This window comes from Microcaecilia unicolor, chromosome 3 (genome assembly GCF_901765095.1).
Source record: "Microcaecilia unicolor chromosome 3, aMicUni1.1, whole genome shotgun sequence".
NCBI lineage: Eukaryota > Metazoa > Chordata > Amphibia > Gymnophiona > Siphonopidae > Microcaecilia > Microcaecilia unicolor.
The window spans coordinates 140165048-140192533 of NC_044033.1; the positions used below are offsets into that span (position 1 = coordinate 140165048).

At 43.3% G+C, this 27486-nt stretch overlaps 1 protein-coding gene across 1 annotated transcript in view; it reads left to right on the top strand.

Annotated features, from left to right (window-relative positions):
* Window positions 1-27486, top strand: part of EIF2AK2 (eukaryotic translation initiation factor 2 alpha kinase 2) — a 219104-nt gene that overhangs the window by 122283 nt on the left and 69335 nt on the right. Inside the window, exons 11-14 of the mRNA XM_030196395.1 lie at window positions 4337-4454; window positions 8428-8507; window positions 9378-9459; window positions 25394-25446. Coding sequence (XP_030052255.1) covers window positions 4337-4454; window positions 8428-8507; window positions 9378-9459; window positions 25394-25446 — 333 coding nt within the window. The remainder of the gene's footprint in view (window positions 1-4336; window positions 4455-8427; window positions 8508-9377; window positions 9460-25393; window positions 25447-27486) is intronic.

The window sequence follows — 27486 nt, forward strand, 5'->3', positions numbered from 1 at the left end:
AATGCCCCCTTGCAGTTATGCACTTAGGGGCCCTTTTACTAAGGTGCACTGAAAAATGGCCTGCGGTAATGTAGGCTCGTGTTTTGGCTGCACGCAGAATCGTTTTTAGCGCACCTGTAAAAAATGCCTTTTTTGTGGGGCCGAAAATAGACGTGTGGCAAAATGAAAACTGACGCGCGTCCATTTTGTGTCTGAGACCTTACCGCCAGCCATTGACTTAGCGGTAAGGTCTTGCGCTTTAACCGGGTGGTAATAGTCAATGTGCGTTCAAATGCAAATTACTGCCCATGCACCAGAAAATAAAAATATTTTCTGATTCACATAGAGGGGCATAATCGAAAGGGACGTCCAAGTTTTCATGAGGACGTCCTCGCAAAAGTCCCCATCCAGGGGCGGGGAAACCCGTATTTTTCGAAACAAGATGGACGTCCATCTTTTGTTTCAATAATAAGGTCAGGGACGCCCAAATCCTGAAATTTGGTCGTCTTTAGAGATGGTTGTCCCTAGACTTGGTAGTTTCTGATTTTCAGCAGTAATCAAAACCAAGGACGTCCATATCAGAAACGACCAAATGCAAGCCACTTGGTCATGGGAGGAGCCAGCATTTGTAGTACACTGGTCCCCCTGACAGCCAGGACACCAACCGGGCACCCTAGGGGGCACTGCAGTGGACTTCATAAATTGCTCCCAGGTACATAGCTCCCTTACCTTGTGTGCTGAAGCCCCCAAAACCCACTACCCACTACTGTACACCATTACCATAGCCCTTAGAGGTGAAGGGGGGCACCTAGATGTGGGTACAGTGGGTTTCTGGTGGGTTTTGGAGGGGGTGCTGTTTCCTTCACAAACGTAGCAGGTAGGGGGGGGATGGGCCTGGGTCCACCTGCCTGAAGTGCACTGCACCCACTAAAACTGCTCCAGGGACCTGCATACTGCTGTGATGCAGCTGAGTATGACATCTGAGGCTGGCAATCAATATTTTTAAAGATGTTTTTTTGAGGGTCGGAGGGGTTACTGACCACTGGGGAGTAAGGGGAGGTCATCCCCGATTCTCTCCTGTGGTCATCTAGTCAGTTCAGGCACCTTTTTGTGCCTTGGTCGTAAGAAAAACACAACCAGGTAAAGCCGTCCAAGTGTTCGTCAAGGACGTCCTTGTTTCTTTCGACTAAGGGTCGAGGACGTCCTAGTGTTAGGCACGCCCTTGTCCCACCGTTGCCACGCCTCTGATGTGCCCCTTGAACTTTGGCCATCCCTGCGACGGAAAGCAGTTGGGGACGTCCAAAATCGGCTTTTGATTATGCCGATTTGGACGACCCTGTGAGAAGGATGTCCATCTTCCGATTTATGTTGCAAGATGGGCGTCCTTCTCTTTCGAAAATGAGCCCAATAGTGGACGCAGGTTAAAAATGAAATTACCGCCTGGACCACGCAGTAGCCGGGTGGTAACCCAGAATTGACGCATGTTGGGCGCACGTAAGCTCTTACGTGGTTTAGTAAAAGGACCCCTTAGATGCTGAGTTACAGAATAGTGCCTGAGGAGCCCTTTTACTAAGCAGTGGTATGTCTACCAATCCAGAATTACCGCCAGGTTAGAGTCCTATTTTTGTAGTGCTGGAACTTAACTGGCAGATATCAAGCAGCGCCAGGTTAGTGCGGGAGCACTTAGCTCCACCTCAATGGGTAGTGGTAAGAGCTTCCCACCGAAATGGCCATGCGATAAGTGGTTCACTTACCGCACGGCCATTTGTTTTTGCCAAAAATGGACAGCCTTTTACCCACTGCGGTAAAAGGGGGACCTCAGCGTGCATAAAAAACATGCACTGATGCTAGTGCAGGCCCCCTTTTACTGTAGCTTAATAAAAGGGCCCCTAAGTGCATTCACGCACCTACTTGCCATTTTACCCCCTTTTTGGCACTTAACTGGCATTGTTGTGTAGATGTTACATGTCGAATTTACACCTATCTTTTGGTGTACTGTATAGAATGAGGGGGATTGAAGGTAGGCAAGAATCAAAGGCCCCTATCCTAGTAAAGCACCATTTTTACTTGTGCTTTGCACTCATCCTGAGTTTCTGCTAAAGGCAGTGTCTGACTCCTGCCTTACTAACTCATTGGTCCTGCTAACATTTTTCCCTAAAACACATGCGTGTAAAGGTGAAAAAGCTCTTCACTCTTTGAACTATAAGAGAGCTGTGGCTTTCCTACCTGGAGCAGACTCGCTAACACTTCAAAGTTCAGCCAAACAAATTAGGAAATGCTGTGATTTCATCTCCCAGTTTTCTTTCCAGGAAGGTTTGACTTTATAAAAGGCACATTAAGGGCCACGGTAGTATTATTGATACATTTAAAGTCTACTTCCATTGAGATTTGTGAGGTTGCAACATGGAACTCAGTCCACACATTCACATCATATTGTTGCCTCTTGACAGAATAGTAGATTTGGACTTTATTTATTTATTGGTTGCATTTGTATCCCACATTTTCCTACCTATTTGCAGGCTCAATGTGGCTTACATTGTTCTGTCATGGCGAACGCCAGTTCCGGAGTGAGAGATACAAGTGGTATTACATTAGAGATCATGATTAGAGATCATTGTTTATTTGATGGATGGAGATCCAGTCCATCTCTCTTATGGTCTTTTTATATGGTTTCAAGTTGTTGCCTTTCTGCTAAAAATAAAAAATGGACCTTGGTATACTTTTGTTTTGTTGACTGTTCTTAGCTAGAGTGTCCCATTTCTGTGACGTGGTAAACCTGTCTGTATTCGAAGAACACAAACAGGCTTATTTTCGAAAGAGAAGGATGCCCATCTTTCAACACAAATCACAAGATGGGCATCCTCACAGGGTCGCCCAAATCGGCATAATCGAAAGCCGATTTTGGGCGTCCCCAACTGCTTTCCGTCGCGGGGATGACCATAGTTCACAGGGGTGTGCCGGAGGCATAGCGAAGGCGGGACTGGGGCGTGCCTAACACATGGACATCCTCGACCGATAATGGAAAAAAGAAGGGCGTCCCTGACAAACACTTGGACGACTTTACCTGGTCCTTTTTTTCTTACGATCAAGCCACAAAAATGTGCCCTAAATGACCAGATGACCACCGGAGGGAATCAAGGATGATCTCCCCTTACTCCTCCAGTGGTCAATAACCCCCTCCCACCCTCAAAAAGAAAATGTTTTAAATATTTTACCTGCCTCTATGCCAGCCTCAAATATCATATCCAGCTCCATGACAGCAGTATGTAGGTCCCTGGAGCAGTTTTAGTGGGTGCAGTGCACTTCAGGCAGGCGGACCCAGGCCCATCCCCCCCTACCTGTTACAGTTGCGGTGCTAAATGTGAGCCCTTCAAAACCCACCAGAAACCCACTGTACATGTACGTGCACCCCTTCATCCCTTAGGGCTCTGGTAGTGGTGTACAGTTGTGAGCAGTGGGTTTTAGGGGTGGGTTTGGGGGGCTCAGCACAAAAGGTAAGGGAGCTATGCACTTGGGAGCAATTTCTGAAGTCTACTGCAGTGCCCTCTAGGGTGCCTGGTTGGTGTCTTGGCATGTCAGGGGGACCAGTGCACTACGAGTGCTGGCTCCTCCCACGCCAAATGACTTGGATTTGGTCGTTTTTGAGATTGGCGTCCTTGGTTTCCATTATCGCCGAAAATCAGGGACGACCATCTCTAAGGTTGATATAAATTTTGCGATTTGGGCGTCCCCGACCATATTATCGAAACAAAAGATGGCCGCCCATCTTGTTTTGATAATACGGGTTTCCCTGCCCCTTTGCCGTGACTTCATACAAGGACGTCCTTAGGAAAACTTGGGTGCCCCTTTCGATTATGCCCCTCAAAGTGTTCTTTGATGACATCAGCTCATCAGACCCAGAAACCCACTTCCGTCTTTTCAAAATTGATCTCCTAATTAATGCTATCTGAATAGAAATAAAGCAGTGCGTGGGACTGGGAGCATAGGAGTGCTTCAGAGTAACAACTCTCACACTTGCCTCTCTGAACATTTTTGGGTATGTCTCTGAGGTGATTATAGTCATGTTATCCACTTGTATGACTGAACTATCTTCAGAGAACAGCTGCTATAGGTAAGCAACTTTACTAAACCACTTTCAGCTGACTTTAACATGTTGTTTACCAGGACACTACAGGAGAAAATCTAGTTTTCTTCTGAACTGAAATATTATATTGGAATGTTTTTTAAAGTAATTTTTAAAAAGAGGGATGGGAGATTCCTTTTTCTTTTAATAAGTATATTTCTGAAAAAAAAATAAACTGAACTGTTGAGTCTGTAATTACTAGCCATTATTATGTATCTTTTGTTTTAAAAATAGGTTTGTTATACAGGCAGTAGTTGGAAACAGAAAATTTAAAGAAGGAGAAGGCAAGAACAAAAAGATGGCAGAACAAAAAGCCGCTTACTATGCATTGGCTGAATTGGAACAGCCACCTGTAAGTTGAAAACAGTGAGAGATTTTATTCGTAATAAAAGTCATTTTAGAAGGTGTGGGCAGCAATTAAACAGATAGGTATATATGTGTTAGGCCCAGTTTTAGAAAGTGGCTATTTATATTTAGAATTGCTGCAGATTGCACAGATTCAAAGGGTATTAGGCACCGTAGGCGATCTTTCAGATTTGCATCCCCATCCTAATCCCCATTAACTCTTAAACCCTTTGCCCCACCCCCGAGCAATCGTGATCACTAATTTCTATAGCGCTACTAGACGTACGCAGCGCTGTACACATTATATGCAGGTACTTTCTCTGTCCCTGGAGAGCTCACAATCTAAGTTTTTTGGTACCTGGGGCAATGGAGGGTTAAGTGACTTGTCCAAGGTCACAAGGAGCTGAATTGGGAATCAAACCCAAGTTGCCAGGATCAAAGCCTGCTGCACTAACCATTAGGCCACTCTCATACCACCCCTCCCTGAATAATCTGGGTAAATAGGCTGTTTGAAAACTGCCCATGCTCTTTGCTAGTAGGAAGTACCGTCTGCTCTTTGGTGCCTCTCAGAAGCTGCTGCCCTAAGCAACTCGTAGTACTGGGATAGCCTTGAGCTTTCCAGGGGGGGGAAATATATATATATATATATCTATATAGATAGATAGATATATATTTATTTATTTATTTAAAAATCCCCTGTCAGTATTTACACTTGCTCCAGGCAGATGTGAGTGTTATCTGTTCTTATAGATTTAGCAGTGATTGAAGGGTTGTCATGCTTACCTCTTGGTTCCTTAATTGGTTTCTCTAATGTGTAATTATATAAAATTGGGCACTTACTTATGTAAGCACCAGTAAATACACATCTGTGCCACAAATTCAACAGTTGCACTTGTAAAGCCCCAAGTAATACTGGAATATGTTTCTGTGTGATATGGCTGTTGCTGCTGGATGTGCCAGCAAATAAATGTTTATTTTACAAAAGTCTCTGTGTTCAGCGAAGCCTTTTGTAAAATACTTTGGGGAATTGTGAACATCCTGAGTTGCACATCCCAAAATGGGGCTTAATATGTTTTAATTTTAATGTAACAATAATAAAATTTCAAACACAAATGGCTCAATTAATTCAGTAGTGTAAAAAAAAGGTGTGAGGTTGACCATGGTTACCAAAGACTGGAAAAGATGAATCCTGAAGTAAAAGCGTTTATTGATTAAAAGACTTGGCTCAAACTTTGTGTTTCAGCTGCTAGGCCTGCATCAAGAGTCTGTATAAACAGAAAACATCCAATGTCTTGAAATACAGAATGGTCTGTAGTACATGTAGTGATGTCCAATCTCTTATTATAAAAGGTTGGATAATGGTTTTCAAAAAGACCTTTTGTTGAAAAAGTCATTCTTGCCAGTGAAGAAGATTTTTAGCGAATGGCAAGAATGACTTTTTCAACAGATGGTCTTTTTTCACCCCTTAAAAAGTTTCCTTTATTTTTTTGTGTATTGCTAGGCCATTTAGGCCAGGGCCCCAACCTCAGTTTGAACACTGCCTTTTTTCCTAGTTCAAAATTGCGCAGGTTTCCCACCAGCCAGTTCCCTGCTACCAATCCAACATCGACACCTTCTCAGGCTGCCTCTCCGGCTCTCCCGCCTTTCCTGACGCCTTAATTCGATGAGCAATTCCAAACCATGCTGAAGAAGGAGCTGGCGCAGATGCTGCAGTTGCAAATCACTCAGGCACTGAAGGTGCTTGTGCCATCTGCAGATCAGCCCCAAATCCTTCTATGCTGGTGCAGAGGTCCTCGATGCTGACACTTTAAAGGGTGTCAACCTTGACACAGTATCACTCTCAGCATTGGGGGAAGAAACTTCCCTAGAGTCAGAGAGTAGGGCTGTACCTCAGCACTCTTCAGGGCATGGACATGGATCCACAGATTTGAAGCAGGCACAGGCTCATTTAGTACAACCTAGATACGGTGAAGAGTCTGAATGGGACACCTCCCCCCCCCCCCCCTCACACACACACACACACATTACTTCTCAGAAGAGGAGTCTTATTGGATATGTTTTGATCCCTCCCCACCTCAAGAGAGATGGAAATCTCCACCTGAGAGTCTCTCTTTTTTTTTTTTCAGGGCGATGGCTTTCTGCCATCCCATTTGAGTTAGAAATGGAGGAAGAACCCAGGGCGGTGATGTTGACTGGACTACAAGTCTCCTTCTATGGAAGGAGTCACTGTACCATTGCAACCTATCCTTAAAGATGCACTAATGAAGAATTGGGAGTCTCCCGTCTCAGTGCAGGTTGTACCTAAGAAGGTGAATGTGCATTACCATATCCAAAAGGCTCTAGGATTAGAGAGGTCTCAACTGCCACACCACTCTCTGGTGGTTGAATCTTCCCTCAAATGAGCTAGGATGCCAGGACCCATGCCTCTGCGCCCCCAGTTACAGAGGCCAGGATACTAGACTCATTTAGGAGGAAAGCTTTTCAGGCCTTAATGTTCGTTGCACGCATCCATTTCTACCACCTCTAGACGAGCCTTTACTTGCAGTCTTTGGTCCACAGTATGCTAAGTCTTGCAGATGCTCTCCCACAGGAGCAGGCAGCAGAGGTTCGCCAGTTGGACAGTAAGCAGCTGGGGTGTAGGAAATATCTAGCAAGAGCCTCTTACAACTCCTTTGATATAGCATCCAGACTCTGCTATGGGTATGGGGATGTGTAGACTATCGTGATTGTGTGTCCCTGACCTAGAACCGGTGATTCTAGAGAGGTTGGCAAACGTTCTTTACAGAGGTGCCAACTTGTTTGGAAGTAAGATGGAGGATATCACAGACCTCATAAAGATACATATGGACACCATCCAAACTCTGTCTTGGCACTCTCTAGCTGCATCCTCTTTCTCACAGAGGTTTTTGTGTGGGCCTAGATGACGAACATACTACTTTCAAAGGCGTAGGTTCCCGCTGCCTTCCCGCTATGTAGCCCCAGATCCAATATTCTTGGACTCGTCAGCCACATCCTCAGAAGCCCCAGCCAGCACCCAAGAGAGCATAGCCACACTCAAGTTCTGGATGGCCTACCAGTAAGGGGAGGCTGAATATTTAACATCACAGGTGGCTCCTTGTATCCTTCAACTGGTGGGTTCTTCAAAAAGTCTGTCCCTGTTATGCCTTATATTGGCGTCAAAGACTACCAAATTGCCCACCAAGAGCATTGTCACTCAGCACAAGCAGGTACTTGGAGAGGAAATATTTGCCCTTCTAAAGGCCAGTATAGTCAAACCCGTGCCACCTGGGGAAGAAGGGAAGGGATTCTATTCCAGGCAATTCCTTGTGCCCAAGAAAATGGGGGGGGGGGGGATTTCATCCCATCCTAGATCTAAGGGCCCTGAACAAATTACGGGTCAAAGAAAAGTTCAGGATAATTTCCTTGGGTACCCTTCTACCCATGGTTCAGGAAAACAATTAGCAATGCTCTCTGGAAGCCACAGGAATTGTCTCAGATTTCGCAAAGGGAAACACCATTACCAGTATCACGTGTTGCCGTTTGTCCTCATGTCAGCTCCCAGGGTATTCACCAAATGTCTAGCGGTAATAGAGACATATCTATGCAGCCTGGGAGCGTGCCAGGTGCCCTTGACTTGGATTGGCCACTGTCGGTGACAGGATGCTGGGCTAGATGGACCTTTGGTCTTTCCCAGTATGGCACTACTTATGTACTTATGTACAGCAAAGTACCCTCTGGCCTGTTAGCTCCATGGGGATATTTTGGCCCTCTATTTTTTTGTACCTTTGTATAATTTGTCAAAATCTCTTTAATTCTGTACATTGTTGCTCTGTGAATATTTATGAAAGGGCGCCTTCAAGCTTGAAAAAGAGAGAAAACGTCAATTTTCTTTCATTTTAGTGTGATTGAGCAGAAACAGGTTTTTCTCTTGAGATGTATTTTCAAATTGAGGTTTGTTTGTAATTCTTCCTATGTGACAGGTGGCATCACCAGTAACAAGAAGATCACAATTTGAAACATGTCATCAGACACCTAACAACATTTCAGAATCTACATTGAGGTGAGACCCTTATTGGTGTATAGCCCCACCCAGCGCACCCCAGGATACACTGGGCAGGGCTGGGCGCTGCCATTTTGCGGCGTCGCAGGAAGAGGGAGGCAGGCGACCCTCCCTCCTCCAACACATAAGGTAGGGGGTAGGGGGGACTGGACCACTAGGGACCCCTTGCTGGGGGACTGGGGGGGGCTGGAGACCCACTGGATCTCCAGCCCTCCCTGTACCTGGGGGGGGGGGGATCGTCAGGGGGACCGGTGGTCCAGCGGACCTCCAGCCCCCCTGTCGCTGGGGGGGGGGGGGGGTTGGTTGGTCGGCCACTAGGCCACCAGGGACTGTTCGTTAAGGGGAGTTAGGGGAGCTGGAGACCCACTGGATCTCCAGCCCTCCCTGAGCCTGGGGGGGGGGGGGATCATCAGGGGGACCAGAGGTCCGCCGGACCTCCAGCCCCCTATCGCTGGCAGGTTTGCTGATGGGGGGAATGGCGGCCTGCCAGCATGCAAATGCATGCTGGACAGGGCTCACCATTCCTCCCCAATGATCTGCAAACCCTAAAGCCAGCTCGAAGCTGGTGTAGGGTTTGTTGCGGCCAGCAACCCAATCTTTGGCACGCTGGCCGCTGATCATTGGGGATGAATGTGTTTAGCCCTGTTTAGCATGCATTTGGATGCTAGTTGCATTCAGAGCCCTCGAGCGTGTTTCACGCGCTCGAGGGCTCTGATCATGGGGCGGTAGCAAACGCCTGCGCTAGTATGGCGCTAACAGCCTCTAGCGCCGGCGTTTGCTTCTGATCACCCCCCTTAGTTTGATGCTGATGTTGTTTTACCTTATTCATAATCACATTTAATGAAATAATTGGATATTTTGATTTTCTAGCAATTCACACTCTGCAACTAAAAGTACTGCTGTGGAAGATAGATTTAAGAACATGAAATTAGATGATACTTCATATTCTGAGGTATAGTTTTAAAGCTTTTATGTTAAATCTTTCATCTGGTCCAAGGAAAGTAAAGGTGCACAGAGCAAAAACAGAGCTTGTCTGCACTGCAATCTCTATCTGCTTCCTCATGCCAGGTAGGCAGAAGTGTCCTGCATATAAATAAAGTATCCACCAAAAAGCACCAAATTTTGTCTTCTATTGTTGCATTTGAAGCCTTATTTGTGACCTTTGAAGCAGGTGGTGGTGTCCACCGAAACACAGCCTGTCAGGTCTTTAAGGCTGGTGCTTTCAATAAAGAAGTACTTTAATTTCTTCCCTATGGCTGGTGATCATTAGTGTCATCATCTACTTTTCTTGGACCTTGTGCTACTGACGTAGAAATTTTTCATCTGCACATATACTTTCCAAATCAAGGGTGTCCAAACTCAGCTGTTGCCAGGTCGGGTTTTCAGGATTTCCCCAATGAATATACATGAGATCTATTTGCATACAATTGAGGCAGTGCATGGAAATAGATCTCATGCATATTCATGGGGTAATCCTGAAAACCCAATTGGATTGTGGCCCTCAAGGACTGAGGTTGGACAACCTTGTTCTTAATTTTCTTGCTGTACATACTTGCTTTTAGAAACAGAGAAAAATATAGGTGGTTAAAGACCATATGCTTTATCCATTCTGCCCATTCATACCATCTACTCTCTCTGTCACTCCCTTAGAGATCCAATATACTTGTCCCACGCTCTCTAAAATTCAAATATTTTATTTATTTTCAGTATTTATGTTTAAAGCAATTTTTATTGAGCAACACAAGAAAAATAAGCAGTGAGAACTTGCCAAGGTACCAATAAGACAAAAACAAAGGTAACAACCCCAACAAAGATCAATAGATCTTGCTCATTTATACACATATCTTTCCCCCCATCCTCATCCCTGTTGATCCTGCTAATAAAGAAAACTACTCTCAGGTTGGGAGTCCAGAATCGGCTATTAAGGGTATGACTCCTGTTCACGTTCTGTCTTGCCTTTGAGACAGAAGTAACGTTCTGGAGATCTCCTGGGGGGGGGGGGGGGACCCTCGAGTAAATCTTTTCTCCCCCAGGCAGAATTCTAGGCTAGAGAAACTCTGGCTACTAAGTAAGTATTACACATAAATGTTTATTCCAATTGTCAAAGAAGCCAATCAGTAATTATTGAAATAGTAACAAATAAACTCCCAATACAGTATAATATGTAGCAAATAAAAACTGAGTTTTCCCTGGGAGCTGCCGATATGTCCACAGTGGACACACTGAGGCTCTCCATCCTCAGTTCTGTTTCCTCTTAAATACTTTTTCTTCCTTCATTATCTTAATTATAATTACCCTTCCTACCTAATGAATATGCATCTTTCCAGAATATTCTGTTTCCTGTTATGAATCATGTTCCATCAAATTCTACCATTTATTCCCTTATTATATTGGCAGTTAGGGCCTGTCATGCATATAAGCATAAGTTTTCATTTGATATGGATTGACCTATGTCCTTGGTATGCACAGTCATCATACTAGCCCCCTCCACCCTCTTGCTAAGGCTATAGTTTTACTCACACCCACTTCTCCTTTTGATTGTTCATCTGGATACTGCACATATCCTTAGTCATAGGAGCCTCTGGCTCTTAGTTGCTGACCAGCAACGTATCACAAGTTAGCATAGGCCAAAACGTCAAACCACAAATTTCTACAAGCTTAGAAAGGTAAAAATGTTGTCTTACAATTCCAGATCTGCTCCCAGCTCAAGAAAAGCAAAATAGCAATATTAGAATAAAAACTAGAAATATGTATGGTTTGCACCTTTTCATGGCCTCTATGATATACACTCCTTGCAGCTGAAGTCAATGTCAACCCAAACTGTTTCCAAGTGGCCTGGAACCTGTGCCACTCTAGAAAGGTAGGACTGTGAACATAGTGCCTCTCCACTATTAGAAGACTAAGCATCTATGAGTGCTATTGCTATTCTGAAGTTGCCACAGAAGAATACTAATGCTGCAAAATAGTTTTCAACACCAGAAGAATAGACCAGCACAGGAACCGCAAAAAGCCCCAGCATGCTAAATGAAGCTAAAGAAAAGCTCCAGAAAGCAAGTGTGGGGTATATGGAACAGAAATCTTCCAGGTGACTTGAAGAAAATGGAACACTCCCTTCCAAACAGTACAGTTCTCGGGCAAGACCAAAACATGTGGTTGATGGTTGAATTTGGAGATGCACATTTAGGACAATCCACATTGGAGCAAAGTTATAACACACAGGCCTTCTTGGGCGAAGCCTAAAGGTGCATTAGGAGTTTGTACTGTAGTTCCCAGTAGGTGACATTGTCAGAGTGAGAGCGAGGGCTCTTAATGCCAGCAAGAAATCACTTCTCCTCAAGGGGTAAACCCATATCTGTTGACCACGCTCCTGCATGTGACGATAATAAAAGCACAAGGGAACGTTTCGCTGTGAATTAAGGGTAAAAGCTTCTCCAACAGCTTATAAACATCAGAGTGTAGTAAAGTGGAAAGCAGGTCAATGACACAATGTCAAAGCTGGAGATTGGCAAAGATATCCCTAGAGGACAAGCAATAATCTTCCCTCAGTGTTGCAAAAGACTTTCACTGGCCTTCATCAGACATTACCTGAAAAGTCACAAAAGCAGATGAATCAATACCAGGTAAGAAAGCCCCATTGTTCCGGATAGGTAGCAAAGGTGTCCACTGAGGATGAAAGTGATGAAAACGACAGATCCACTTCCAGACCTGTTGTAGTGGCTGATAGAAGACATAGGAACCCATTCAGGAAGGTAGGAGAGGAGGCACTGCAAGGAGATAGTCATTAAAATGTTCACAACCCAACAAAAAAATGTTCAGTGAAGTGACAGAAAACATAGAGGTATTATGATGGCAATTATTAATGTGGTGCATGCCACAATTAACTGTTAAATAATGAATATTAGAAGACCCAAGCCCTCTAGAGCTCTAGGAACAGCAATAACATGCATAGATAGGTGGGCCACCTTTCCCTGCCACAGGTAAGCCTGCAGAAGTTTACATAAGAGTTTTTCATCAGCAACAGTAAGATACAGAGGCATCATCTGAAAAATGTATAACCAATGAGGTATAGTCAACATATTGTAGAGATGGACCTGCCTCATCAAAGAGAAAGGATATGTTCTCCAAGCATGCAGGCGAACCTCAGTAAAATGGAATAAAGATAAAACATTATGGAATATAAATGAGACAGATTCCCAGGAAGGAGGATACTCAAATACTTAAGTGACCCTTCCACCCACTGAAGAGAAAAGGAACCCTCCCAGTGTTCCTGAAGTACTGGCATGGATGACAAAGCCATACACTTGTCTAGGTTTAAGATAAAACTGGAGAGAACCCCATACTCATCTGTGTTGTGCTGTGTTGCCACTGGTAAAGAATCTCTGGGATGAGTCAAAGCAGTAAGAGGTCATCTGCAAAAGCTAAAGTTTTAAGATACACTGAGCCAATGAAAAAACCCCATACCCTGTCTTCCTGCCGTAAGGAGCAAAGGAGAGGTTTCAGCTTCAAAATGAACAAGAGGGGTGAAAGAGGATAACCTTGGCATGTACTCTGCTCAATAGGAAAGGAATCAATGCAGACCCCATTAATCAACAGTGAGGCTCGTGGACGGGTATATAAGGTGTAGATCACATCCAAGAACCAGCCATTAATCCCCACATGTTACAAAACATGAAACATAAATGCCCAACTCACTTGATCAAAAGTCTTAGTAACATCCAGGTTGGCTAACAGCAGAGAAATATCATGATGCTGACCATAGGCCAGGGCTAAAAGGCTTTATGAACATTTAATACAGACTTTCTACTCTGGACAAACCCAATCTGATCTTTTTGTAAATAAAGAGAAAGCCGATCAGCCAAAACCTGAGTAAAAAACTTAAGGTCCACATTTATTAAGGATATCAACCGATAATATGCTGGAGAATCTCCCAGTTTCCCCTACTTTAACAACAGAGTGACCAAGGTTTCATTAACATAACAAGGAAGGTAACCCAGGGCTAAAGCCTCACTATAATATGCTAACAGGCCACAGAGATGAATCTGAAGAATCTTATAGAACTCTCCTAAACAGCCATCAGGGCCAGAGAACTCAAAGTTTTTTGTGGTTCAGATCACCCACTGAAGCTCCTTTGCCTGGAGGGCACCATTAAGAACATCCACCACCTCCAGGGGAAAATGTGGCATACCCGAGTGTTGCAAATAGTCTGAAAACTGCTCCAATGAAAAATCAACTTCCGCCCTATAAGGTTCCTTTAAAATAATCAGTGAGGAGTTCTACTACCTTCTCCACCTGAAAATGGGAGGTACCATCCAGGGTCCTCATCACCAGGATCTGATGTTTCCTCTTCCAAGTCTTGGTAAGCTGCATTAACAACCTCCTTGGCTTATTGCCAAACTGGTGAAAACAGTACTTCCGATAAACCAAAGACTGCTGAACCCGCTCATGTAACAAAGAATTAAGGTCTACTTGCATAGCCAGAAACTGGTCTTTATTTTGCTGTGTAGGAGAGTGGATATAAGCCCCCCTGGTCTTTTTCAAGGCCTTCTCCAAGGTGATAATCCCCTGTGAGATGCATTTGTTGCAGGCACAGGTATATGCCAAAGTATCTCCACAGACAGCCTCCCAAAATAAAATGGGATCATTAGCATGTTGACCATTGGTCTCGCAATAGGCCTCCCATTTCTGAAGCAAATAAGCCTGAAAATCTTTATCATTGTACATATAGGAAGGAAACCTCCATGGCCTGGCCCCCCGATAAAAGGGTTCCATCCTGACATCCATCCAGATCACCGAATGATCCGAGATTTTCACAGGGCCAATATCAGCCAATAAAACATCAGTGAGGCAACTGGTGGATGTAATCCAGATGAGACAATGAGTCATGAGCTTTTGAAAGATTAGTGTAGTTTCGAGCCTTAGGGTGTAGTAATCGCCACAGATCTACAAGATTAATAGCTTTATAAAAAAAAGTGAAGAACACACGTTTGTTCCCTAGAAAGAGGTGTTAGAGGCCATGGCTCTATCCAGCAAAGGATCCATGACTATGTTAGTTTCCAACAACAAATAACTTCTTAGCCATATGATCGGAGCACAAATGGATCAGATTAGCAAAGAAGCAAGCATCAAAATGATTAGGAATTGTTTTTTTTTTTAACCTTTGTTGATTGGACATTTTATTTTTCCAAAGGTTAAAAAAAAGGGCATTTTATTTTTAATTTAGTAACTGAAATATGTTAGCTTTGGGAAATGTACATCACAGATGTCTTTGTATTGTGTTCACTAGAAAAGCAAATACAGTTCCATTTTTATTTCTCCAGTGTTCAGGGTTCCCAATTCAATTTTTGTCTGTGTATTTTTTATTTTTAATTTGTGATCCCTTGTTCTGTATTTGGTGAGGGTATGTAACCTGCCCTTAAAATTGTCTTTAGTACCTGAAGATTGGAGGGTGGCCAATGTTACAAGGATCCAGGGGTGATTGAGAAATTACAGATTGGTAAACCTGATGTCAAAGCTGGGCAAAGTAGTGGAAACTATTATAAAGAATAAAATCTCTGAATGCATAGACAGACATAATGGGACAGACAGTACGGATTCAGCCAAGGGAAGTCTTGCCTCAACAGTTTGCTTCATTTCTTTGAATGTGTTCATAAACATGGATAAAGGCGAGCTGGTCGATGTAGTGTATCTACATTTTTCAGAAAACATTTTACAAAGTCCCTTATGAGAGACTCCTGAGGAAATTAGAGTCATGGGATAGGAGGCAGTGTTCTTTTGTGTATTAGAAATTATTTGATGGATAGAAATGGCCAATTCTCTCAGTGGAGGAGGGTGAATAGTGGAGTGCCCAAGGATCTGGAAATGGGAATGAGTGAGGATTAAATTTGCAGATGACAGAAAACTATTCAAAGTTGTTAAAACACATGCAGACTGTGAAAAATTGCAGGAAGACCTTAGGAAGTTGGAAGACTAGGCATCTAAATGGCAAATGAGATTTAATGCGGACAAATGCAAAGTGAAGCACATTGGGAAGAATAATCCATATGTATAGTTATTTGATGCTAGGTTCTACCCTAGGAGTCAGCACCCAAGAAAAAGACCTAGTTGTCATTACAGACAGTACGCTGAAATCTTCTGTCCAGTGTGCGGCAACCAAAAAAACAAACAATGCTAGGAATTATTAGGAAAGGAATAGAAAATAAAACAAAGAATATTATAATGCTCCTGCATTGCTCCATGGTGCGACCTCACCTTGGATATTATGTGTAGTTCTGAACGCTATATCTCAAAAAAGATATAGTGGAATTAGAAAAGGTTCAAAGAAGGGTGACCAAAATGATTAAGGAGATGGAACTCCTCTCATATGAGAAAAGGCTAAAGAGGTTAGAGCTCTTCGGCTTGGAAAAGAGACAACGGGGGGGATATGATAGAAGTCTACAAAATCCTGAGTGGTATATAATGGGTAAACATAATCTATTCTTTATCAAAAAGTACAAAGACTAGTGCATCAGAAGAGACAAGCACAGAAAGCACTGGCGGCACACAGAGAACCGGGGTTATGTGAGTCTTCCATGATTGTTTATTAGTGGGTCCCGGTGGAGGTGCAATGGGAGGGAGGTAAATTGTGCTGCATGGTGGTGGATGGGAGAGAAAGAGAGAGAAACAGAGCAAGACTGCATGGGTGGGGAATGGGAGAGATAGATGGGGCAATACTGGATAAAGGGAGAGACAGAGGCCGTCCTGGATGGACTGGAGAGGGGAAATACTGCATAGGAGGGGGAGAGAGAGATAGGGGTAATACTGGAAAGGTGTAGGGAGGGAAGGAGAGAGGCATGGCTGCATGCCAGGGGGAAGAGACAGATAGGTAATGCTGCATGACCGGGGTGGGGGGAGTTGGAGAGAAAGATGCTGAATGGCTGGGGGCAATAGTGCTTGGGAGAGGTAGAAAAAGATGGAGCAATGCTGGATGGTGGGAAGAGGGGGAGATACAAGAGATGGGATGCTGGATGGCAGGGGCAGAGAGAGAGTTGAGAAGGGGATGCTAGATGGCAGGGGAGAGAGGAGGTGCTGGATTGTGGGTTGGGAGAATGAGAGACAGAGACAGTGCTGGATGGCAGGTGATAGAAATAGAAAGGGAGGAGATGCTGGATGGCAGGAGCAGAGAAAGGAAAGGATTAGTTGAAAAACTTGGGAATAAGAGGAAGGAGAATAGGATGGCCAGAGTGACAGAGATGGAAAACTGTAGATAGATGTAGCAAAAAGAGGGAGATTGACAATGGATAATATGAATGAAATCTGAATGGATAGGCACAAAAAAAATGGAAGAAAGCAAAAAGGAACATAGTGTTGGAGATGGGTCATGTGGAAGAGGAAAAGGAGACCCTTGGAAAGAGAGTTAAAAGAAGACAGGAAAACATTAGCCAGAGATTAGAACCAACACAATTAGAAAAATTAAATAGCCAGACAACAAAAGTAGAGAAAAAGTAGTATAGTAAATTCCACCACAAAGAAAATGTTCCACTCGATGTAGAAACTTAAACGTATAAAACCTTTCTTCCCGCAACATGTATTTCGCAACCTATTACAATTGTCGCTTAGGTGAATGTTTCCTTGTCTCTGCTCACCTCGTCCTCTGGTGGCTAGAACCGGTGGACTATGGACTATGGACTATGCTATGGACTGTCACCCATTCCAGACTTCAGCCCAGTCCGGTCCGGATCTTCCAGGCTGTCAGACTTGCTTCTCTTGTTTGTGTCTGAACAGCACCCGTAGCTGCCTTGTGATTCCTGCAGCTGAATTTCAGTAGCTGATGGGAAATCACCTGGAAACTTCTGTGTTTGCCTTTGCATCATCTAAGGTCCCTGGTATGTGGGTGTGCTCTGTGCACTTCTGCCTAGTCCAGTTCTAGTCTGAGTTTCTTGCCTGGTTCTAGTTTGTTTGTGTGTAGTTAGCTTTGGTTTTATTACTTAGTTCCTAGTCTTGTTTCTGGCCTGCATTTCCTTGTCTTGTGTCTGTGTTCCTTTTTAGTGGCTGCTTGGCAGCTTTCAGTCCTGATTCTCACCTGTCTGTGTTTCTGTCTTAGTGGCTGCCTGGCAGCTTTTAGTCCTGACTGTGTTATGTGTTTCCTGTTGGTATCCAGTTCCTGCCCTGTCCTGTCCTGTCCTGTAAGTCCTGCTGGCCACCTGCACCCAGGGGCTCAACTCCTGGGGAACGGTGATCAAGAACAGGTGAAGTCTAGCTGTTCCTGTCACAGTTCTGCCTTGTCTCTGGTGTGGGGTGGTTTTGCCAGCCACTGCTGCTCTACGGCAGTGGCCCAAGGGCTCACGAACCTACTCTCTGCCTTGAAAACCTGACAACAATCAATGGTATTAAGCCATTTAGATTACTGCAACAGAATCTATGCAGGTTGTAAAGAACAACTAATTAAGAAACTTCAGACTGCCCAGAATACATCAGTTAGACTGATCTTTGTAAAATCAAAATTTGAAAGTGCCAAACCCCTTTGTGAAAAATTGCATTGGCTTCCCATCAAAGAACGCATTGCCTTCAAGGTTTGCACTCTGGTCCACAGGATTATCTACGGCGTAGTTCCTGGATACATGTTGAACCTAATAAATCTACCACCCAAAAACAGTACCAGTCTATCCCAAACTTAAATTTACATTATCCAGTCTGCAGTGGTCTTAGATACAAATCAACTTATGCATCCAGCTTCTCTTACATAAGTACACAACTGTGGAACACCCTGCCTAAAACCGTGAGATCAATTCATAACCATCTCAACTTCAGGAAGTCACTGAAAACCACCTTGTTTAAGAAGGCCTGCCCCTCAGACCCAACTTGATTTTCTACTTCCTGTGATACAGCAAAACTATGGACCATATTGGACTTTTTATCATATCTTTGTTTCCTTATACTCATGTTATTTATAGGTTTACTACTATTTTGTGTATTTGTATTTTACCGAACCAGAGCTTGCCTCTACGGTGTTATGTAAGCCACGTTGAGCCTGCAACTAGGTGGGAAAATGTGGGTATAAATGTGTTAAATAAATAAATATAGTAGCTGTGTTAGTCCACTTTAAAAGTTAATAAATAAAATAATAATAAAAAAAAGAATAACCTAATGTGACACCTTTATATTGGACTAAATACATTTATGACTAGCTTTTGGAGACCAAAACCTACTTCCTCAGATCTGGACAGTATACTGCCTTAAAAGTATGTGTGTCCTGACTTAAGAAAGGAGGTTTTGGCCTCCCAAAACTAGTCAAAAAATGTAGCTAGTTAGTCCAATAAAAAAAAGCATTGCCTTATTTTCTGTTTTTGTTTTATTTGTTAATTTTTAATGTAGCAATTGGAATATGTAAGCTTTTTTGAAATTTACTTCTCTCTCATGGTACCAAAGGATGTGTCACTGTTTGTATATTTTGGTTTTGCACTGTATGCAGAGTATGCCTTCTTGGAGATTCAGTTTAATTTTTATTTATTTATTTATTGCATTTGTATCCCACATTTGCAGGCTCAATGTGGCTTACATAGTTTTGTTATGACATTGTCATTCCAGAATATCAGATACAGTTATTAGTGTGTAGAGATTAAGTAGGGAAGAAAGAGGAAGTGATTGGGTGGGTGATAGTAGAAGTGGATTTTCCTAACTGGTTCAGTTGGGAAAGTGAATTAGTGAAGCTGTTGGTTCTCGTTGTGGACCTTGTTGAAGAAGTATGTCTTCAGAGATTTGCGAAAGTTATTTGTTTCGACAATTGATTTCAGGTCTGTGGGTAGAGCATTCCATATTTGCGTGCTTGTGTAGGAGAAGGTAGTGGCATGCATCAGCTTGTATTTTAGTCCTTTACAGCTGGGGAAGTTCAAATTGAGAAATCTGCGGGATGTTCTTGTGGCGTTTCTGGGAGGTAGTTCCACTAGGTTCAGCATGTAGATCGGGGCGTCTGCGTGGATAATTTTGTGTACAATCGTACATATCTTGAACGCAATGCGTTCTTTAAGTGGGAGTCAGTGCAGTTTCTCTCTTAGGGGTTTTGCACTTTCATATTTGGTTTTTCCAAATATGAGTCTGGCGGCAGTATTGTGGGCTGTTTGGAGTTTTTTGATAGTCTGTTCTTTGCAGCCCGCTTATAGTGCGTTGCAGTAATCCAGATGGCTTATTACCATTGACTGTACCAGGGTGCGGAAGACGTATCTCGGGAAGAATGGTTTTACTCTTTTGAGTTTCCACATGGTGTGGAACATCTTTTTCGTCGTGTTCTTCATGTGAGTATCGAGAGTGAGGTTTCGATCAATAGTAACTCCAAGAATTTTCAGGTTTTGTGAGACTGAAAGAGAGCAGTGTGGTGTGATTATACTAGAGAAGGTTTTTGTGTTATGTTGGGAGGTGAGTACAAGACATTGTGTTTTTTCTGCGTTCAGTTTTAGTTGGAATGCATCTGCCCAGGTGTGCATGATTTTGAGGCTTTGGTTGATCTCATTGGTGATTTCTTTTAGATCATGTTTGAACGGGATGTAGATTGTGACATTGTCTGCATATATGTAAGGATTGAGGTTTTGATTGGCTAGCAGTTTGGCTAACGGTATCATCATTAGGTTGAATAAGGTTGGTGATAGGGGGGATCCTTGGGGTACTCCACATTCGGGTGTCCATGGGGGTGATCTGTCCGCGTTCGTTGTTACTTGGTATGATCTTGTGGTTAGGAATCCTTTAAACCATTTGATTACTGTGCCTCCTACTCCGAAGTATTCTAGTATATGTAGTAGTATTTCATAATTAGCCATGTCAAAGGCACTGGACATGTCGAATTGTAGGACAAGTATGTTGTTGCCAGTTGCGATTGCTTGTTTGAATGAGTTCATTGCGGCTACTAGAACAGTTTCTGTGCTGTGGTTTGTCCGAAATCCTGATTGAGATTCGTGCAGGATTGAGTGTTTATTTAGGTATTCAGTGAGTTGGTCACTATGCCTTCCATGAGTTTGGTTATGAGTGGGATAGATGCTACTGGGCGGTAGTTGGTTAAGTCCATTGTGTTCTTCTTAGCATCTTTCGGTAGCAGAGTTAGTAGGATGTTTCCTTTATCCGTGGGAAAGAGCCCGTTTTGAAGCCTGTGATTTATGTGGTTCGTGAGGTCTATTTTGAATTGTTTGGGTGCGGATCTTATTAGACTGTTAGGGCATATGTCTAATTTGCATGGTGATTTGGCGTATTTTCCGAACCAATGTGAGATTTCCTTTGATGAGAGCTTTTCAAAGTTGGTCCATGATCGGTCTGCTGGGCATTCCCCGGGTTTCGGGTCTAGACATTCAAGTATGTTTGTGTAGTCCGTTGTATTTGTAGGTATCATAAGTCTGAGCTTTATGATTTTTTCCTTGAAGTAATTTGCGAGATTGATTGCTGATGGGGTTTCTTTGTTGTTCGAGGTGGCTGTAGTGGTGTTTATGAGATTGTTTACGAGTGAGAAGAGTTTGTGTGTATCTTTGTAGTTTGGTCCTATTTTGGTTTTGTAATATGTTCTTTTAGTTTGTCTGATAGCGTATTTGTATTTTCTTTGTAGTTGTTTCCAGTCTTTGAGTGTGTTTTCGTCTTTTTTCTTGTTCCATGCTCTTTCTAGTCTTCTGACCTGAGATTTTAGTTCTTTCAATTCTTCGTTAAACCATGGTATTGAGTTTTTTCTGTGTGAGGTTCTGGTTTGAAGTGGTGCTATATTGTCTAGTATTGTTCTGCATCTGTTATCCCATTCTTGAAGAAATTGGGGTAACATAGTAACATAGTAGATGACGGCAGAAAAAGACCTGCACGGTCCATCCAGTCTGCCCAAGAAATGTGCCACTTTTTTGTGTATACCTTACCTTGATTTGTACCTCTCTTTTTCAGGGCACAGACTGTACTTCTGCCCAGCACTATCCCCGCCTCCCACCATCGGCTCTGGCACAGACCGTATAAGTCTGCCCAGCACTATCCCCGCCTCCCAACCACCAGCCCCGCCTCCCACTACCGGCTCTGTTATCCAATCTCGGCTAAGCTCCTGAGGATCCATATCTTCTGAACAGGATTCCTTTATGTTTATCCCACGCATGTTTGAATTCCGTTACCATTTTCATCTCCACCACCTCCCACGGGAGGGTATTCCAAGCATCCACCACTCTCTCCGTGAAAAAATACTTCCTGACATTTTTCTTGAGTCTGCCCCCCTTCAATCTCATTTCATGTCCTCTCGTTCTACCACCTTCGCATCTCCTGAAAGGGTTCGTTTGTGGGTTAATACCTTTCAAATATTTGAACGTCTGTATCATATCACCCCTGTTTCTCCTTTCCTCCAGGGTATACATGTTCAGGTCTGCAAGTCTCTCCTTGTACGTCTTGTAACGCAAATCCCATACCATTCTCGTAGCTTTTCTTTGCACCGCTTCAATTCTTTTTACATCCTTAGCAAGATACAGCCTCCAAAACTGAACACAATACTCCAGATGGGGCCTCACCAACGACTTATACAGGGGTATCAACACTCCCTTTCTTCTGCTGGTCACACCACTATCTATACAGCCCAACAACCTTCTAGATACAGCCACCGCCTTGTCACACTGTTTCGTCGCCTTCAAATCCTCAGATACTATCACCCCAAGATCCCTCTCCCCGTCCGTACCTATCAGACTCTCGCCGCCTAACACGTACGTCTCCCGTGGATTTCTATTCCCTAAGTGCATCACTTTGCATTTCTTGGCATTGAATTTTAATTACAAAACCTTAGACCATTCTTCTAGCTTCTTCAGATCCTTTTTCATGTTTTCCACTCCCTCCGGGGTGTCCACTCTGTTACAGATCTTAGTATCATCCGCAAATAGGCAAACTTTACCTTCTAACCAGGGGTGTGCTGGTAAATTTTTAACAACAGGCTCTTTCTCCGTACGTAGCCAGCTCTGCAGTCGGAAGGGCCAGGAGTGGCCGGGTGGGGTGGGGAAGCAACACTTGCCTCTCTCTCCTCCCTCCCTTCATGTGGGCATGATAGGCATACCTTTGCTGGCAGCCAATAAATGGACTGCCACCACTCCCAACGTCTTGCTCTGAGCAGCATGCTGGAACTTATCTCACATGCTTGAGAAGTCCCAGCCTGCTGCCCAGAGCTGGAAACAAGGAGCGGGGAGCAGCAGTAGTCTATTTACTTGGCTGGCAGGGCTCAGCATCCCCACCAGCAAAGTAAAAGAGAATTCAGCAGGGGGGCCCAAGCCCACATTTTGGGAGCCAGTTGTTAAAGTAGACATGGAGGGCCCTACGTTAACAACCGGCTCCCAAAATTCTTAAAAACTTAACAACCGGCTCTTGCGAGCCTGTGAGAGCCTGCTCCAGCACACCACTGCTTCTAACCCTTCGGCAAGGTCACTCACAAATATATTGAACAGAATCGGCCCCAGCACCGATTCCTGAGGCACTCCACTACTCACCTTTCCCTCCTCTGAGCAAACTCTATTCATCACCACCCTCTGGCGTCTGTCCGTCAACCAGTTCCTAATCCAGTTCACCACTTCGGGTCCTATCTTCAGCCCATCCAGTTTATTTAAAAGCCTTCTGTGGGGAACCGTGTCAAAACCTTTGCTGAAATCTAAGTAGATTACGTCCATAGCTCGTCCCTGATTCAGTTCTCCTGTCACCCAATCAAAGAACTCAATGAGATTTATTTCGCACGATTTCCCTTTGGTAAAACCATGTTGTCTCGGATCTTGCAACTTATTGGCTTCCAGGAAATTCACTATCCTTTCCTTCAGCATCGCTTCCATTACTTTTCCAGTAACCTAAGTGAGGCTTACTGGCCTGTAGTTCCCAGCTTCTTCCCTATCACCACTTTTGTGAAGAGGGACCATCTCCGCCGTTCTCCAATCCCTCGGAACCTCTCCCATCTCCAAGAATTTATTAAACAAATCTTTAAGAGGACCCGCCAGAACCTCTCTGAGCTCCCTCAGTATCCTGGGGTGGATCCCGTCCGGTCCCATGGCTTTGTCCACCTTTAGCTTTACAAGTTGTTCATACACACTATCTTCTGTAAATGATGCTGTATCCACTCCATTTTCATTTGTACTTTTTCCAGTCCATCGCGGTCCTGCTCCAGGATTTTCTTCTGTGAAAACAGAACAAAAGTATCTATTTAGCAAATTTGCTTTTTCTTCATCACTATCTACATAGCGGTTCGCAGTATCTTTTAGTCTTACAATTCCCCTTTTAGTCATTCTCCTTTCACTAATATACCTGAAGAAATTTTTGTCACCCCTCCTTACATTTCTAGCCATTTGTTCTTCCGCTTTCGCCAGACGTATCTCTCTCTTGGCTTCTTTCAGTTTCATCCTGTATTCCTCCCCATGTTCCTGTTCTTGAGTTTTTGTGTATTTCTGGAATGCCAACTCTTTAGTCTTTATTTTCTCAGCCACTTGTTTGGAGAACCATATCGGTTTCCTTTTACTTTTATTTACTTTCCTTACATAAAGGTTTGTGGCCTTATTTATAGCTTCTTTCAGCCTGGACCACTGTCCTTCCACTTCTTGTACTTCCTCCCAGCCCATCATCTCCTTCCTCAGGTATTCCCCCATTTTAGTAAAGTCAGCACGCTTGAAATCCAGGACTTTGAGTTTTGAGTGGCCGCCCTCCACTACAGTCATTATATCAAACCAAACAGTTTGATGGTCACTGTTGCCCAGGTGGGCACCCACTCGGATATTTGGCACGCTATCTCCATTTGTGAGCACCAGATCCAGCGTTGCTCCGTCCCTCGTGGGTTCCATCACCATTTGTCTGAGCAAAATACTTTGGAAAGCATCCACGATCTCTCTACTTCTCTCCGATTCCGCCGACGGAACCTTCCAATCTACATCCAGCAGATTGAAATCTCCCAGCAACAGCACTTCTCTCTTCTTTCCTAACTTTTGAATATCTGCGATCAGATCCCTATCTAGTTCCTCCAGTTGTGTCGGGGGTCTGTAGACAACACCCACGTGGACTGAGGTTCTATCATCTCTTTTTAAGGTGATCCATATCGCTTCTTCTTTTCCCCAGGTCCCTGTCATTTCAGTCGCTGTGATATTATTTCTCACATACAGAGCTGCTACTCCACCTTTTCGACCCTCTCTATCCTTCCTAAATAGGGGTGAGTCTGTAGGTGTTGTCCATTCCTCGGTGTAAAGTTGTTGCCAGAATATTAATGGGTCTATTTTGCCTCTCGTAGTGTAGGTTTCTCTACATATTTCTGTTTTTAATTTGTGGTTACTTATTATGTACTTGATGAGGGTCTACCTGTTTTCGTGTGTGAAAAAAGCCAGGTATTCTGTTAGTATCGAATGTCTGTGTAGGACTGATATGTACTAATCCAGCTTTTTTAGTTTTCTAATAGGTGTATTGATGATAATCTGCTCATTGCAATGCTTACGGTGCTGTTTTTTTTTTCCTTAAGAAGGCCCTTATGTGACCCCTAGAAGTTAATGTTATAGTATGGTAGAATTGCTTTATAGATCCTGGGTGATTTTGTAGGGTTTTGTATTACTTCACAGTATGCCTGGTACTGGATTTGGGTTTAGCTCATTTCTCTTAATTGTACCTGAGTGAGAGTTGCATTCAGGTATAGTAGGTATTTTCCTTTCTTTGGATGACTTAAAAATCTGTCTTAAAGTGCTTGTATATGTTTCCAGTATTCTGTTTAATATGTTGTATTATTTTGGTGCACTGATAGTTAATACTAATTAACATTGTTCAGATTATGAAATACTTCCCTTTTGATACTGTAGTCTTATTTCTAGATATCTATTGAAAGTAGTCTTATTTCTAAATTTAAAGCATTGTTTAAAATGTAAAGTTTAATCAGCACAATTTCAAACTATTTGCTTAATTTATATTTTTGATAGGAGCCACCGTCTGATACAAGTCACAAAAATGATAAAGGGAAAAATAAAATTAGGTAAGTTAATGTAATCTTTTTTTATTACACGTGCTGACAATTGTGATCTAAAATCAATAACAGAATTTAAAATATAGCAGTTTTTTAATATAAAACATATGAGGGTGGATATTCAAAGTTCAGAGAAGCTGTTACTCAGTTAACTCATGCTGACTGAACCCTGAGGGAATATTTAGCAGCCAGATAGTGCCACTGAAATCCTCTCTACCTGCCACAGCTGAAAGCGGCTATTATGTGGGCAGTCTGGGGGTGGAGTCAGCACTTAACCGGCTAAGGGGTCCTTTTACTAAACCATGGTAAAACGTGGCCTGTGGTAGTGTAGGCACGTGTATTGGGTGCACACCGGGCCAGTTTTTAACGTCTGCAAAAAAGGGCTTTTTTTTAATGGGACGGGAAAAGGGCCTGCGGTAAAACTGAATCCAGCCCGCGTCCAAAACCAGCCTGAACCTTTAACACCACCCATTGATCTAGCGGTAAGGACTCACGCTCTACACGCATGGTGACTGGTTGGCGCATACCAACTGCTGATTACCGCTGGAAACGATGCGCATGGGAGGAAATAAATCATCCAGGCATTATGGGTGTGCGCCAAATCTGAAATTGCCACCAGAGGGGGTACGCTGGCCTGGCGGTAGTTTCATTTTGGTGTGTGCTACACGCCTTAGTAAAACGGCCCCGAAGTTAACCTGACAAATAGGACTGTATAAATAGCAGTCCTAACTTTGTCCAGTTTAACTTAGCTGGTTTAGGGCTGAATATCGGCTTTTATCCAGTTAAGTTCTAGCCATTTGTACATACCCAGATATTTAATGCCGGTGTGCAGACATGGCCTAGCATTGAATATCTAGGAATAATTTTGGTGATATTACCCCCAAACAGAGTTATAAGTTCACTAACAGCCAATGAACATATAACTCCATTATATATATTTTCAGTCACTGTATGGAAGGGGGTTGAAATACATCTAATCTCCCCACCACTATCCATATAGTGGAGGGGAAGAGTGAAGGCAGCACCAAGAACGTGGTAATATTCATCTGCTTTATGGATAATTTACTGTATATTTAGTTAGACATATTTTAAATGGATAATTGGTTATGGTGCTGACCACATTAGACATGTATTCAGCACTATGGACTACATGTATAGCAGCACTGAATATACTGTGATAAGGAGGCCCCTCTCAGCTTCATAGAAAAATGAAGGCAGATAAAGATCATATGGCCTATCCAGTCTGCCCATCCATGCCATCTATTTAACCCTTCCTCTCTCTTAGGTACTTGTCCTAAGCTGTTTTAAATTCATGTACAGTTTTCATCTACACCACCTCCACTGGGAGGCCATTCCATGAATTCACCATCCTTTCTGTGAAGAAGTTCAGTGCACTTCAGTTAAGTGCAAGGCCTCCAGACCAAAGTTTCACTTGCACATAACTGAAGTATGCACATGACCGAAGTGACCATATTCAAAGCATTATTTCAGTAACAACACAGAGTCAATGTAGTGCAACATATTCATTACTGTTATTGGATAGTCAACAATTTTCCTTTCATGCTAAATGTTGTAAAGCATAGACAATTTTCTAAAAAAGATAAATAAAACATCACACGCTACTAGTGTCTGTTAAATGGGAGAAAAAAAATCTATAATAGTTTTCTGTGCAATGTTTTGTCTATTTGTGTTGTAGACATAGTCAAGCAGGTCATAATGTTTGTAGTCTGACACCCATTACCCTATAGATAAGCCCTCACAATGTTCAAGCTGTGTAATGCAGCAGCAAATATCACAGTGGATCTAGCATCTCGCTTGCTGCTAACTTCCACCCCTATTGGGCAAATTTCAGCATCATTTATATTGGCAGATGTCTGCAGGTCGTCATCAATTGTCATATAATGATCAAACTCCTCAGCTGTCACTCCAACTGGGAGATCCAGAAGCAGCTCATCTGTGTTCACCACTGAGGATGCAAGATTTGTATCATCATAGCATTCTTTTACAAAACTAGCCCATCTGTCGCAGTTGTACTATGGTTAACATGAT